Source organism: Mirounga leonina, unplaced genomic scaffold, assembly GCF_011800145.1.
Source record: "Mirounga leonina isolate KUSES-001 unplaced genomic scaffold, KU_Mleo_1.0 Mir_150, whole genome shotgun sequence".
NCBI classification, from domain to species: Eukaryota; Metazoa; Chordata; class Mammalia; order Carnivora; family Phocidae; genus Mirounga; species Mirounga leonina.
Genome location: NW_023270374.1, coordinates 19,354,104 through 19,371,005, shown reverse-complemented (window position 1 = coordinate 19,371,005; position 16,902 = coordinate 19,354,104). Strand labels below are relative to the sequence as shown.

Genomic DNA, 16,902 nt, shown 5'->3' with positions numbered 1-16,902 from the left:
AGAAAATGCCAAATGAACCCTCCTAGTTTTTTTTTTTTTTTTAAGAGTTGTATATTTGCCAGATTATTTTTTTTTTTTGAAGATTTTATTTATTTATTTGACAGAGAGAGAGGGAACCCAAGCAGGGGGAGTGGGAGAGGGAGAGGGAGAAGCAGGCTTCCCGCCTAGCAGGGAGCCTGATGCGGGGCTCTATCCCCAGGATCCTGGGATCATGACCTGAGCCGAAGGCAGACGCTTAACGACTGAGCCACCCAGGCGCCCCCTCCTAGTTTAAGTTAATAAATCACTTGGTTAATTTGTACACTAAAGTTTAAGCACTATGCAATTATCACAATTATGTTCACACAACGATTACAATTTTTAAGAAACAATATATATTTTCAAATCTCCTTCTGGACTTTCTCCTCCATCATGCCATTCTCCATTCTATCTCCACACTGGTCCAGGCTTACTGTATCTTTGGCCACATTACCACTCCCCCTGTCTCTAGTCTCTGTCCTTTTAAATTCCCCTTACATCAGGTACTTACATCTAGAAGTTTAGTTCTGAACATTTCCCTTCTTTTTTTTTTTTTTTTTTAAAGATTTTATTTATTTATCTGAGACAGAGAGAATGAGAGAGACAGAGAGCACATGAGAGGGGGGAGGGTCAGAGGGAGAAGCAGGCTCCCTGCCGAGCAGGGAGCCCGATGCGGGACTCGATCCAGGGACTCCAGGATCATGACCTGAGCCGAAGGCAGTCACTTAACCAACTGAGCCACCCAGGCGCCCTGAACATTTCCCTTCTTGACTCAAAAGTCTGTCACATCTTCCTAGCTCCTAAATCTACACCCCTTTCCTGAGGCCCTCCACTACCTGGCTCCAAAGTGCTTTCCCACTGTGGCTCTTCTCTTTTTGGCCAAATCATACTAACCTATTAATCTGAGGAAAAGCTTGAAGCAGAAATAGAAGGGAGGCTAGAAAACAGACTCTCTGACAGCTTCCTCTCTTGCTTCAATACAGAACAGTGGCAGACTGATACAGAAGCCACCTGGAAGGTCCTTTTGTTAGATAGTAGAAGAAAGCAAATCAGCAATACAGAGACCCCACTCTAGGCAATTATTACTCCCATCTCCTTACTCTCTCGATGTTGTGGGAGCTTGACAGAGGAAAGAATTGGCAGTAATTGACCAAAAAAATGAATTGATCAACCCTAATAAATAACTCTACACATATATGTAAAACAAACTTCCTAGCATTTAAACCTATCTAACTGTAAGAGTTTAAAATGAAGGAATTTTGGGGCACTAGGGTGGCTAAGGCCGGTAAGCGTCCAACTCTTGATTTTGGCTCAGGTCATGATCTCAGGGTTGTGAGATCGAGCCCCGTGTCAGGCTCTGCGTTGGGCACGGAGTCTGCTTAAGATTCTCTCTCCCCTCCCCTCCCCTTAAAAAATAAATAAAATGAAATGGAAGGAATTTCAACATACCTTTTTCATTGTCAAACAACAGGTAAGATCATGATACACCACAGGCACAAAATCTTTTGAAAGATGTACATCAAATTCTACAAAGGCTGCACCCTAACAGAAATAAAGGAAACAGGTACTTGAAAAACATTATCTGGCCCACAATACATCGAAAACTACAAGGATATAAGAAATTCACTGTTCACTATAAACTCATAGACCTGTACACAAAACAAAAAAACTTCCTTATGAATTAATGTTATGCTTCAAGCTTTCGCTAAAAAGTAATTCCTTCTCTTACAATTTTTTTATTATTCTTCGTTATGACAGCACAAGCAATTTTTTCCCGGCAAAAACATGGGCACACTGATCCACGCGAACACACCCCAGGGCCGCTCTGTGGCAGTGGCCAGCCTGTGACCTCTGCTGCTGCCCTTAGCAGAAATGGAGCCTGCCAGAAACAGGCAGCGGGACCAGCTTGTGCCATACTGCCCCAAAGTTCCGTGGCCAGACAGCTGACCCTCAAAGCTGAGGAGGGAAAGGAAAAAGCCGCAATGTCTCCGCTCTGCACCCTGGTGCACTTGAGCGGCACACCTTCCAGCCTTTCCTGGAAAAACCCCAAAAGCAGAGTCAAGAGGAAATGACAGGTGCTGCTGAAAAGACAGAAAGCTGCAAGGGGGTCAAGAACGGCCCTGCACAAGCCCAATCTCCTGACAGAGCCTCAACAGGAGGGAGGATGACGAGGATGAGTTAAGGCTGCATATTTCCAAGTCGGACCCATTCTGACATAGGAATTAATCCAAATAAAGCTGAGAACATAAACTGACCCACAAAGGTGTGCATTCACTGAAAGAGAGCTGGCTGGGATCAAAGGAAACAAGGTGTGAGCATTCTATGTTCCTGTAGCCCAGAGAAGTGCTTGTGTAAGGACAGATGACATGCTTCCACCCCTCCCCAAGCTTTAGGCACAGAGGGGTGTCCAACTTGTGAGCACATGTGAATCACAGACTAGAATCGAAGCCTATTTCCTTGATGATTTCTGAAACAGGAAATAAGTTTAGCTCCTTCTAGTGCTATAAAACAAGACAATAACAAAAAAAGCGTTTCTACCGAAGAGAACAAACCCTAGCATCCTTAAATAGTTATATTGATTAAACAAATTATAGCTCTGTAGTTTAAATGTTTAACTTTACAGGATCACCACCCTTTCGAAGATAATTTTACTGCAAGAGAAAACCTGATCCCAAAATCCATGTGTGAGCTTTAAGAAATAAGCCAATAACATATCAGCACCCCTTCAAGGATATGTTTTTAACATTAAAATAAACAAGTCATTAATAACTAGCATATGGCATTCTAAAATGTGATCCTTATGACTTACAAAGGATCTCAACAGAACATGGAAGAAAAAAAGCTTAATGAAATTTTCTCTCAAAAGGCACGGAGGGATGCCTGGGTGGCTCAGTCAGTTAAGTAACTGACTCTTGATTTTGGCTCGGGTCATGATCTCAGGGTTGTGAGATCGAGCCCTGTGTCGGACTCTGTGCTAGCCGCTTAAGATTCTCTCCTCCCTCTACTGCTGCCTCTTCCCACCTCCCTCTCTTTAAAAAAAAAAAAAAAGGACATGTAGACACTAAAGTTCCTTAGCAGGATCTTCATGTGTTTACAGCTAATAAACCAATGTTTAGAATAGTTAGCTACAATGAACTGAAACTGGTTCCAAATAATGAACTAGAGCCCCCAACACTCATAGATTTAATATCCATCCTTTCAACAAAAGACAGAAGAATCCACTATTAATATTTTTAAACACTAAAATAAAATGTCATGAATTATAATATGCTTCATATACCACTAAAAGGGGAAAGAATGCTGCCCATGACACCAGGATGCAAGGCTAAGAAAGTTGTAAAACCCTAACCAATTGTAGAGATGCTCAAATATGAAAAAAGCATGTCTTAGAATAGATGTTTGCTCATATAAGTAATAAAATTAAACATCACACTAATCAAGTTTACTTGCTGAACTATTTAAAAAGGCAAAGTGTAAGGCACGCGGAGAACACTGTGGAGAAAATGAAAATTAAAGAATGAGCTGTTCTCCTCCATTTCCCCCCTAGTTTAACTTTAGAGCATGAGGTTTTTCAGTCAGGTACAAGGCAGAAGGGGGAGACAGGGGAATCTTTAATCTTCTTCATTAAAAATGTCAAGCTGTAGTTGCTGAAAAAAATTGAAAGCTAAAAAATGGACTCTAACCTTTTATAAATGGATAAAAGGAATTAAGAAATTTAACATAATCAAGTTGGTATGCAGGACATAAACTGACAGACTTAAGCGTTACCTAAAACCACCATCAAATCCTTCTGTAAGCATTATTTCCAAAGTATCTGAGTGAACACAATACTCAGTTAATGAAAAGCATTGCTTAATGGGGATTGTTTTTCTTGTTCCAATCACTCAAAACTTGTAATCTCAGGGGCTCCTGGGTGGCTCTGTCGGTGGAACATCTGCCTTTGCCTGAGGTCATGATCCCAGGGTCCTGGGATTGAGCCCCACGTTGGGCTCCCTGCTAAGTGGGGAGTCTGCTTCTCCCGGAGTCTCCCTCTGCCCCTCCCCCTGCTTATGCTCTCTGGCTCTCTCTCTTGATACATAAAATCTTTTAAAACAAACAAACAAAAAAACCTGTAATCTCAAACATGCTAATGATTCTATAGTTTTCATCACAATCTTCACCAAGAATCTAAAAACAAATGCTCAGAGATACTTTATCTTCGCTTAGAATCATATTCAGAAGGAGCATGCATTTTTAACCTACTTAACCTTTTTAAGCTATTAATGGAAGATTCCCCAAGCCCACATTTCTCTACTTTGCTATCTTTGGACCAATGATCCCAAGTTGTTCAAAAAAAGAGAAGGTCACTTACATGACTAGCAGCATTTCTTAAAGAAGCAATAGTATTTTCTTGAACTTTAGCAAGCCTGAAAGAGAAGAAATATATAGAAATACAGTTATCATCCACTATAGACAAGATAAAGAAAACAAATGTAATAAAGAAGCCAACTGGGGTGCCTCGATGGCTCAGTCGTTAAGCATCTGACTTAGGTTCAGGTCAGGATCTCAGGGTCCTGGGATGGAGCCCTGCTGACATCAGGCTCTGTGCATGGGGGGAGTCTGCTTGTCCCTCTTCCTCTCAAATAATAAATAAAATCTTTAAAAAAAAAAAGCCAACTATATCTTTAACAATGGAAACAGTTCAATATTCTCAATGCTGAAGCTCCTTCTGCCATCCCCAAATTAAGACTGTGACCATCACTTGGTGGGTATATGCATTTATTCCATAAATGCAAGCTCTAATGACTGCAGGTACTTATAAACTGAATATAAACTTATCCCACACCCACACATACCTCCCCAAGTGAGGTGACCACTCAAGGAAAACAATCTTTTGCAGTGGCATAAAGTAGAAGAGACACAGAGACTTGCCCCTTGCAATGGTGCCTCAGAGCACTTCATCCTGGCCGACCGGGGGAATGGGAAAAGGCTGACACCCAGCAGGTCGGCAGTATGGAAATGATATCAAGAACGGGTGAGGAAACCGAGACCCAGAGAGGGAAGCATGCCAAAGGTTGGGACCACAACACACACTGAGATTCAGGCTGCTTCCTGCATCAAGCTTTTCCTCGGCCTTCTCTTTTTAATGTCCCTCTTGGCATCAGAGTTCGGTAGATATTAGAGACACTGACCAGACAGAGTCTTACGAGTGAGTTAGTCTCTACTTAATTTAAATTACATTAAATCCCAGGTAATAAAGGGATCCTTTGACCTTTAGTGGGCCAAACCAATGGAACCTTATCATGCGCAAGCTACCAAATGCTAAATACCGCTCAAATATTCAACCTACTGAGCAGTTGTTGTAGAATTCCCTGCACCTCGATGTCCAACATCCAATGGTGTTCTCGGCTTCCAATACTTGGAAAATGAAGATTTCATGTCACAACTGTATCCTGGTAATGGCTTAATAATTATATAGTCAACTTCCATAGAAAAAAAGGGGGCAGAAATAAAGATAAAGCTGATTAAAAAGGCCACGATGAGCATTTAAATGGTATTTACGTTTAAATATCCCTCGAATCAACTTTATCAATCTCTATTAAATAGAAAACAAGTCAAAACTGATTCATAGTAAAGCTTCCAGAAAATTTCAGATGTCCCTTATTGCTATTGTAGTAGTTAATATTCCAAAAACAAATTATTAACTTAACGCCATTCTCAAAAACTCAATTTGAAGCTAACTAAAATTCGAACCTAACCTTTGCTCATTTATAAAGGGCCCTTCTGTTTCTCCCAGCTTACCTCTCACTTTGCCTATTGTTTTTCTGGAATTTCTGCTCATGATGGGAAGAGTAAGAATTCCAGCACTCTTCCCACTCTCGGCAATGGTGGATGATAAGAGGCACGCTGTCCCTACATGTCCAGGAAGGGCATCACCCTGAACTACATGTTCACTGAGATCTTCCTGAAATAAAAAATGAGGTTTAAAATAATCCACATTCTTACACTTCAGTATTTCCCATTTAAAGATCAAAAAACTCCCTTAAAATTAATTCAGAATCTATTGAGGAAGATCAATAATAAATAGGAATCAAATTTATATTCAGGTAATTTAGATAAGATTCTTTGTAAAATAAATGATACATTTTCTTTTAGTATATAATATTTTAAGATTTTATATGGTACTTTATTAGTCATAATTCTGTTGATTGGCGCTTCTGATCCTTTAACATGTATCAGATGAATTTAAAACACTGACAAAGTGTCTAAGTCTCTTCATATTCAAAGACTAAAATACACCTGTAGTGAGCTGTTAATGTGTATTATATTCTCTAAAAATGAATTACCACAGAGAACATAAAGGGATAATTAACTCTCTAGGAAACTGAATACTCATTTGGAGATTACACTGGATATTTTATCAGCCTAGTCTACGAATAAAATAGTATTTCCAAAACTGCTAAACAAATGAAAAGCAAGTTAGGACGTTTAAGAGAGTATTAGAAGATAGGTCCTTAAGAAATAAGGAAACATTCAACCAAAACCTCACATTTTTACAATAAAGTCTCACAGATCTTATTATTTGGGTAAGATCGAATTACAGGTTTTTTAAAAATAAAATTCTTTATTATAGCTTTTTGAAAGGAAACACTTTATATTTCATACAATGCAAAAAGCTTTTTCATACAAAAAGCCAGTTGCAAAGGCGATGCATAAAGGCATCATCAAATTAAATAATTCAAAGACTATAATGATTTTAACAAGTGTAACAAATGTTACTTGTGGGTTTAAATCCATCCTGTATTCCGCTATTTTCACAAAACTGTGGCTAGGTCTCTCGTCTAATGGAAATGGGAGTGGAAGTGCCAAAGAGTCAGAGCCTATGGAAAGCAGTACACAGAACCACTACCTGGGCAGAGTAAAGCGAGGACCTTAGCCAAGGACCCAGCCTGACTTATGAAGACGAGAACCCCTGAACGCCCCAAGCCAGAGGGGTCTCATGTTGAGTCGCAGGAGCTCTGGAAAGCTGGTAGCAGATTCTGAACAACCTGGCACAATCTTCATAGCAACTCTTTTTGTACATATTTATACTATCAAGCAAAGTTGTAAAAATGAGTCTGCTGTTAGGAATTCTTATTATAAAAATGCCTCAATAAACCAGACTTCAGTCATGAGGAGGACTCAATCATGTTAGTTACACTGGGCGGCCCATCAAGAGTCATACGTCCACTCGTCCCTCTATTCTTGGAGGCTCCTTTGGATATTATTCATTTATATTTAGAATAGGCACAGGGACACCTGGCTGGCTCGGTCGATCACGCAACTCTTGATCTCGAGGTTGTGAGTACAAGCCCCACGTTGGTTTAAAAAAAAAAAAAAAAAGAACAGGCACAGATATTAAGACATCTGGTCTTGATGTAAAACATCAATTCAGCTGAATTTTTTTTATAGTACTTGAGTCTATCAACTCCAAGTTTTTTAAGCCTGCTAAAATGTATAGACAAACATCTGAAAGGATGTATGAATCATGGGTTTACACTCAGACTAAAATAAAAATCAAAACATATAAAAATAAACCCATGCCTGCACTCTTTCTCAACTCCCTCTGTGAAAAAATTACTCACCTCAAAAAAATCAAATATTAGTTCCAGGTTATCTGGTTCCATTGTCTGTATGCTGTATTCTGTCCAACGATCGGGCTGCAAGCCATACCCACACTCTGGCTGTGAATGCCTGCACTTGAACTCATTGTCGCTTATTAAGGATATCTCTAGGCTGTTGGACATTTTGTGAAGAACAGTGGGAGATACCCTATCATCATCATCTTCTTCCAAGCCCTCTAGTGTCAGCTTTACCCTACACAAATGGAAAAAATAATGAAATGCAAAAAAATGGAAAAGGAAAACTTATACAAGTGTTACCTAAATGCCAACTTTAAAAAGTGCTCCCTGAATATGCTAATGCTTCAAGTAACAAAAATACGGTATTATACAAGACTACACATACTATTGGTTAAGGCATTAGTGTGTTTTATAATATACTGATGTTTTTATCTACATATACTTCTGCAAGGAACTAAAACAAGATAAATGCTCATTATGCCTAAGGTTGTTTTCAGTAACTCTTTTTCTATAGAACCATTACTATTATCTCATTTGTAACTGGCTATCTCAACTTCTTTTGAAAAGTCTCACAAAAGAATATATGTATAAAACAAGCACCAAACTGAATCATATTCTGTTAGTGTACATAAAAAGACTATAGAGTTGGAGGCTGTAAATTAAAAATTTTCACCTTTCTTCTACCTTACCACAGTGAGTCCAGGTATTCTGTGAAAAGTACATTATTAAAAAAAGATATACTGCATTAAATGTTTATTTGTATGCATGCACACTTTTTACATGTGTGTATGTATTTACATAGAAGTACTTTTTAAATGAAACAAACAGGGCGCCTGGGTGGCTTAGTCAGTTAAGCGTCTACCTTTAGTTCAGGTCATGATGTCAGGGTCCTGGTTTCGAGCCCCACATGGGGCTCCCTGCCCTTCCACCCGGCTCGTGCTCTCTCTCTTTCTTGCTCTCTCTCTCAAAGAAATAAATAAAATCTTTAAAAAATAAAAGAAATTAAAAAAAAAAGAATAGTTCTGGATAACTGATTCTATTAGTGAATCTGAAGGAACATTCTCTACCAGGATATATGAAGAGAGATCACATTTGGACAGTAATAAATAAGCAATAAGGCACAAAGATAAAAATAACTATTCTGCTAACAGCAATGTGCATTTACCCCCCCCCCAAAAAATTCAAGTTTAAAGGGATTTATCAACAAATTTTAGTCATTTATGTTAAAGGTTTTCTTCAAATAGCTCTATAGTGGTTATAATCTGTCTTTCCACTTATTGATAGAGTCAACTGAAGGAGAAACTTGCTTAAAACTTGGTGATAATAAAAAAAAACAACAAACTTGCTGGTTCTTTCTCATTAGAAAGAACAGCATGTTTAATATTTTATTTAAATGCATAAGCTGGGGGCACCTGGGTGGCTCAGTTGTAAGCATCTGCCTTCGGCTCAGGTCATGATCCCAGGGCCCTGGGATCAAGCCCTGCATCAGGCTCCCTGCTCAGCAGGAAGCCTGCTTCTTCCTCTCCCACTCCCCCTTGCTTATATTCCCTCTCTCGCTGTCTCTCTCTCTCTCTGTCAAAAAAAATAAATAAAATCTTTAAAAAATAAATAAAATGCATAAGCTTTTGCTAAGTTTTTAAAGTCCTGATATTCTTGCAGATCAATTTATTTCCTACCTCATGGAGGTTTAGTTTATCACTAAATACGAATTTGGGGGGAAAAGGTGGTCAGAACACAAATTTCTAGTTATACACAATTTTTTAATAGTTTATATTACTATTATATATATTTTTTAGTAATCTCTACACCCAACACTGGGCTCAAATTCACGACCCTGAAATCAAGAGTCACATGCTCTTCAGACTGAGCCAGCCAGGTACCCCATACACAATTATTTCAGTAGCAATCAGTTACTTATTGTAGAGTCCACCAAAGTTTGGTTATACAAAAATATTCCAATTTAAGCCTGATTAACACAATAATATATACTAACACTCAAAATAACTTCTATATAAACAAGAATGGTATAGGACTCAGTATGCATTTGCAATCAGAAATTTGCAAGCAGAACCCAACCATTAATTATCTATTAATTTCTTAACTAAAGTCAAGAAAGAAAAAAATCTTCATAAGCCTAACCAACCATCTGGTTTATCTTTATCTTCTACAGTCATCCTTATTTTAAGGTCTTACTCTTTTTCTTTTTTTTTTTTTTTAAGATTTTATTTATTTGAGAGAGAGAGAGAGAGAGCACAAGCAGGGGGATCAGCAGAGGGAGAGGGAGAAGCAGGCTCCCCGCTGAGCAGGGACCACAACCCAAGTGGAAGGCACGCGCCAAACCATCTGAGCCACCCAGGCACCCCTCAAGTTCTTATTCTAAGAAGACACTTTATAGCTGTAACACAATTTGTTTCTTTTCACATGTAAATAAGATTCAATTATGTTAAACACACTCCACCCCAAGCACAGAGCCAAATCTCACCACCATGAGATCAATACATGAGCCAAACTCAAGAGGCTTAACTGACTGAGCCACCCAGTCTGCCCCTCCCCCGCCCCCCAGCTGGGGGGGGTGGGAGGGTTCATGTGGGTGCTCTCTCTCTCAAATAAATAAATAAATAAATAAATAAATAAATAAATAAATTTAAAGTTTAGAAGAAAAAAGGGTTCAATTATGTATGAAAAAGGCCTAGATACGCTATGCACAAAGATAAGGTACACCCAAAACCTTCCACTTCCTCTCAGAACAACCAATGCAAAGGACTGTGAAGTGTTACTCACCCTTTCCCTTTTTAATTTTATGACTGGGATAAGTACTACAGTATTTAAGCAATTTATGGGTTATTACCTGCAGTATCTTGTAAGTTTTATGACAAAGACACTAAGTATTGTATTATTAATTACTTCAGTTGCTGAAAATGGCCCTTTCAACCCAGCCCTGACATTTTGTCAGAAAAGGATGCCTTACATACCAAGACTTACAACTCTCAGTCCGTAAGTTATAAAAACTCAAATGACAGGGCTGCCTGGGTCATTGAGAAGCCAGCTCACTTAAAGGTATGTATGATGACGTTACAGAAAAATAAAGTTACTCACTATGTAGTTATTTACACAAAGCTTGAAATCTATTCTTAATATAGGAGTAAGAAGAAACTAATCTGGAACTGCCATGATCACTGCTACCTTTCTTCATGAAATTTTCATTTTCAAGCCATAGGAACACTTTAGAACACCAAAGTATATTTCCAATAATCATTTTTCTCTGTTTATACCATTATCCCCTCATTTAGCACAAATTCATTTCTGTCATATCAATTTTAAAACAAACTATTGCTACACTAAGAAATTTTAAATGGGGGCACCTAGGTGGCTCAGCAGGTTAAATGTCCAACTCTTGGTTTCGGCTAAGGTCATGATCTCAGATCATGGGATTTCGGCACGGAATGTGCTTGTCCCTCTCCCTCTGCTCCTCCCCCAGCTCACATACATGCTTTCTCTCTCTCTCTCTCTCTCTCTCTCACTAGGCTCTCTCTCAAATAAATAAACACAAAATCCTAAAAAAAAAAAAAAAAAAGAAATTTTGAATGGTAGAAACCACAAAGATACATACACTTGGAAATCACTTATCTATATAGAAAGAAAATTTTCTGGTTTCAAATTTAGCAATTAATACTAAGAGAATTCCAGTTTAACTGGAACAATCTGAGTCAGGGAAGCAGTTCACTCTCACAAGACCCTTCAATAAGAAAATATAACACCTATAAGTGTGTTATGTTCTTAATTTATACACTTAAAGGCTAAAAACAAATGGGTCAGAAATCTACAGCATTAGTAAAAATAAGTAGCCTAAGTAACAAATACACATGGTCATACCTAAATCTAGATTTTTTTAATTTTTTCTTTGTTATTGAGACAGGAGGTTTTTCAGAATAATGCAAACGTAATCTTATTTCAGTCTGACATGTCAGCCATCCAGAATCCAGAGTTTCAACACCATCTGGCAGAGTAAATATGAAGAACAGTAATTATTATACATACTTTTTTGAAACAATCTAGTTCATGTTCACATTTTAATATACACAGTTTATGTATCACTGGAACTTCTCTCCAAAGCAAACACACAGGTAGTCTTAAATTTATCACTCAAAAACTTTTATATGAAGTAGGGGGGAAAAAAGTTCAATGTTAACAAGCAGCCACATTTAACAACTCAAGGAAATTAAAATTTCGTACCGAGTCCATTATCGAGGTAATAGCATCAATTTCTGAAAGAATACCACATTCCTCACTGGCTCTAACCTAGCGGTTGTTCCACGGAGGGCCACTGTCACACTTCCAAAGCGTCATATGAGCTATTCAGCTGAAATTAGTTCTACCACTAAAGCTGGAGCTTGAGATATGAGAAGGTTAAGAACAAAACCGTGAGCCAATTTTTTATTCTCGCCTTTATAAGTTCTAACATAAATGGCAGGATTGTGATAACACTGTGTTAGCATTATTTAACTTGAAGTTTCCTGCTAACATATGTCATAAAATGTTCATAAATACCAGAAAGCTGTCAACTGTTTTGGACCTAACTTTTTTATCAACAGGACTTAAAAAAAAAACAGAAGTTTTTCTCTTTAGGTATAACTTTAAAAGTTTCAATAATTATCAAATTTTAAAAATAAAGAGAAACCACCATCCTCTCTTAATTTTAAACTGTTCTCAGAAATGGACAAAGTTGGAGAGACGGTTTTCCATCCTGACAGCTAACTAAAGCTGAGTTTAAGAGAACTACAAAAGAGGAAAGAAATGCCTGCCTTTGTAACTGCATAGATATTAACATACAATAGAGGAATATGATGTCATGCCTTACAGTTAAGGACATGAGAAAGCTACTTCTCCATCCAACAAGCTCTCTAAAACATGTAGCATAAATACCATCTTTTGTAAATAAACAGAACAAGACTCCAAAGCACTAAAACTAAAGCTATGCAAGTATTTTAGACTACCTTATAATGTTATATAAATAATCCCAAATAAAATTAAGGAAAAGAAGCTTAATTCCTATCCAAATATTGCCAAAGCATGTACATTTCTCAGGTGCATAAACATAGGCACCTAGTATCAGCAATTTATCTCTGGTTCACAGTCAGTGCAAGCACACATTCTGCTCACCCCCTTTATATCTTTGACTTCTATAGTATATGATCTAAAATAAAAATGCAGCTCTAGCATGATAACACTATTCTACTGTGAGAATTCCAGTCACCGAAGACAACGTGAACCCTCAGGATAAAGTATTTAGTGAAGCAGAAAAATAAATGAATGCATGACATTTTCAACATACTCAGAAGTAAAAGGATTGTCTATTCTACTCTAAATTAATTGTTAAAGTCTCAGGAGAATTACTGGAACATTTTGCTCAATCTGGATTTTACTGTAAATGCATATACACACAAAATGCACAAACCTAGCCTAAGAGTTTAGAATGTTTAGAAACATTAATACTAAACATAAGGGTTAAAAAGTGATGATATGTTAACAGTTACGTATATTCTTAAATTAAGTATATTAATTCATACACCTGAAGTCACCAGTGAAAAACCAAAAGGATAACATTTTTTAAAGCTTAAGGATTATACTGGAAACTATTATTTAACAGAATGTACTTGTTTCTTGGATCTAGTCTCTATTTTCAGTGTCATACAGTCATATTTCCCTGTGCTGTTTCTAATGAAATGTAAGGTAACATCTCAATCATATCAGTAAAAATTGTCAAAACTAAATCTCACTTACTGTGGATTCCAAATTGTCCATCGTCAATAATAATTTCACTTTCTAGAATTGAAGGAAAATAAAAAAAACAGTTAAAACTCATGATGTATACAGAATGAACAACTGAGAAATTACCCACATTAAGGATTTTTAAAATATGAAATCTAAAGTTTAAAAGCAGCCCAAAGTGAATAAGCATATTTATTGTAGCCCTCAATCAAGAATTCCCTTTTAAGGAGGTAATCAAACAGTAAAAGTTCTTACAGACTTGGTGATGATTCGTGGTGTTACAAGGAAGGGAAAGAAGACTCCTCAGAGAGGTGCTCTAGAGGCCCTGGAACAAACCTCTACACCCACCAATTTATGAGACAGGCTGCTGGACAACAATATCTCCTGGTTGATTTTTTAAACCAAAGGTCTTGGCACAATTAAAATGCTTATTCTTATGTAGTGCATATTCTGAACTTATCTAAAATGTAATTCTCCTCGAATCCCAACTATTCTCTATAGCCAGCTACAAGCTTTAGAAACAGCACAAACTTACCTGTATATACAGAGCTGTGAAGAACTACAAAAAGAATAAGTGCTAGCACATTCCCTTCTAACAGAAATTTCAGCTAAATAAGAAAAGCTGGTAAGCCCCACCCTCTTCAGTAAAACACTAATGATCTTCCCTGCTACTTCCTTTCCCAGTTTAACTTTAAATATAAGTCTGAAATATTTGTCAAAATAGGTGTGACAGTTCCCAATAAAGATTCTTGGTAGATTTCACGCAGCTCTTAAGTTTAGAGGTTATGTTTCCCAAAAGCATAAAATTAATTTTTAAAAGACCAGAAACAAACATCCTACTTCTCACAATAAGAAAATATATTTAACTGCAAGATGCTTCCAAACGCAAATTATTTTTTAAATGTTTAATACCTAATAATTTCTAACCTCAGTATGGGACTATTGTAATTCTAAAGTACACTACTCATGAAATTTCTAAATATACTATCAAAAATGTACTAAAACATAAAAAGAAAATCCAATAAAGAGGATGGAATGAAATATCTGTTTAAACAAGACGTGTCCTTGCCACAAGGTAAAGCAGGATCTCTCACTACTTTCTAATCTAAGATAGCTACTAGCAAGCCATTTAATATCTTTAAATTCTAATTTTCTCTAGAAACTAAAAGATACAGTTCTCAGCACGAGTGAATATACAGATGAGTCCAAGTGGGTAATTTATGTATATGAAATGAACTTCAAATTTTAATCTCCGTATGGAAAAGGACATTTAAAAATACTTGTATGAAGAGAAATGCCATTTTTTGGCACAAGAAAACTGAATGATGTTTTAGGGGAAAAAAAAAACAACAAAAACAAGAGCAAAATAAAACCAACTATCTGAGTATCAATTTTAACACAGCCAGCAGGTATTTAAGTAAATCAGGAAGAAAATATGTACGCTACAACCAAGAAATTTGAATGCATTCATACAAGTTTAATCAAGTATTTACTAGTTAAAAAAAACCACACAGAATAAATAGGTTAACTTATTCTATTGCTCTTACTAAATTCAAAGTTAAAAATTTAAGAATCTGTTTTGGATTAATTTTTTCCTCAAATGTTCTCTAAGCTCTCTGAGCAAGTAATCAAATAAAGCTGTGGATGCTCAGTCAAGAATAATGCTATTTTACAAACTTTGTTAACTACTCCAAATGAAAATAAATATTCCACAATAAATTAATCTAATCCCCCCAAATAAAAATAACTTGGCAAGCATTTCTAACAAAGTTTATGAAGAAAGGCAATTAAGAACTGTTTAGTTTTAAAAGATCCATGATATGCTAAGTGAAATTTGCAGTACTGACAATGCATTGACCTTAAACTTTAGAATAAAAATTTATTAAATCCCACTAAGCCATTGTGCAGCATATTAGTAACTTTATGCATATGCCTCAAACAGATGCAGTTAATGCCCATACCTAAAGGGGTTATTGATCGTGGTTGTAGATGAGTCTCCCACTTGTGAACTATGACTTGGCATGGACCACCGATAGTCTGCAATTTAAAAGTTAAACGTCTGCAATAATTTCTTATATCTTATTTTCTACCCATGACTCCATTAGATGTTTGTGGCCTAAATCTTATACTAAATATGAAACCAAAAGATTCATCTTGTTATTTATCAATATTATATGTCAAAAATCCGGAATGTACCATCTCACAAAACATTATGAGTGCTGGAAGAAAAGGACAGTGAGGCAGTAAACAGAGAAAAAGGAGATGAAACTGGCAACATAAAACCATCTTAAACCCTTTCTTAAATCTGCCTACAATACTCCAAATTGTTTTAAAGAAATTTTCGTATTTAGCTGATGTTCTGTTCCCATAAATTAAAGTTAACACCAAATATACTTTATGCTTGGTTGTCAGTGGTCAATGAGGTATTATAACTGAATAAAGTCATCTCAAATAACTCTCCAAGTGTTTGGGAAAAGCCTATACTCTATGATAGTAGGAATAGTAGGTACAAGTACTTCAAGATCAATGATCACAAGGAACTAGAGGGCATAACAAAGTTCTTTATTATAGTAAGTAAATAACAGGAAGAACATCAGATTTCTTGTATCATAGTAACCAGTGTTTCTAAAAAGCACAGGAAAACCCTAAAAGAAAGTACATGTGCATGAGTAAATTTGAAGAATAAGTCTGACAAAAAGGGAACTACCATCTAGTCTTACAGTTCATAAACTCATACATACTTCTAATAGTCTTCTGTTATCAAGTCCTCTTACTAAAAGGGAAAATAAAGCTTTCTATGTTAACATCTACAGCAATTTAAAAACAAAAATGAACTATCAACTAAGATTCCCTATGTACACCTAAAGGACTAACTACTAACTAAATGCTTCCTAATTTTCTTTCAATTATTAAAAAAAAAAATGGACTAACTTATGTGCCGAAACAAAACCGTTAAATAGACATTTTAGAAGCAAAATTTCAACGGTAACCTTACAAGGTATTTTACATTTCTCTTCACATCTTCAGAAAACATTTTAATAAAATACAAAAAAGCAAAAAGAAAACACAAAAATCATTCATTATCACACCACTTAGGGATAATCACTATTGATATTTTCATACATAATCTTCAAAAGCCCTTTTCTAGGCATATATTACATACTCTTAGAAAGCACAGAACATATAAGCTTCTCTCTATATATTGTGTACACCTTTAGATGGTATTAAATACTCTTCTGTAATCATTTTACAGGTTTCAATATTGATTAATAATAAATGTGCCAAATGATAATAAACGAGTATGAGACAAATTAGGCACATTAAGTAATTAAATGCAAGAGATATTCCGCTACTTAAAAATAACCAGAGATTGAAATCTTTTTTAAAACTTGCAAACTTTTGAACTTTGAAAATTAAAATAGCATTAGATATTCATTCAAATCATACAGCAAATGGGATAAGATAGCAAATCCTCATTTTCTCTAGCTGAATACCTCCTTGTTTTAAGGGTTCA

At 36.4% G+C, this 16,902-nt stretch overlaps 1 protein-coding gene across 4 annotated transcripts in view; it reads right to left on the bottom strand.

Annotated features, from left to right (window-relative positions):
* Positions 1-16,902, bottom strand: part of GPCPD1 (glycerophosphocholine phosphodiesterase 1) — a 54,193-nt gene that overhangs the window by 18,678 nt on the left and 18,613 nt on the right. For all 4 annotated transcript variants that reach the window (XM_035005873.1, XM_035005875.1, XM_035005874.1 and 1 more), the window contains exons 5-12: positions 15,350-15,425; positions 13,401-13,442; positions 11,493-11,616; positions 7,623-7,854; positions 5,800-5,962; positions 5,348-5,480; positions 4,370-4,424; positions 1,468-1,560 (exon numbers count right to left, since the gene is read on the bottom strand). In XM_035005873.1, coding sequence (XP_034861764.1) covers positions 1,468-1,560; positions 4,370-4,424; positions 5,348-5,480; positions 5,800-5,962; positions 7,623-7,854; positions 11,493-11,616; positions 13,401-13,442; positions 15,350-15,425 — 918 coding nt within the window. The remainder of the gene's footprint in view (positions 1-1,467; positions 1,561-4,369; positions 4,425-5,347; positions 5,481-5,799; positions 5,963-7,622; positions 7,855-11,492; positions 11,617-13,400; positions 13,443-15,349; positions 15,426-16,902) is intronic.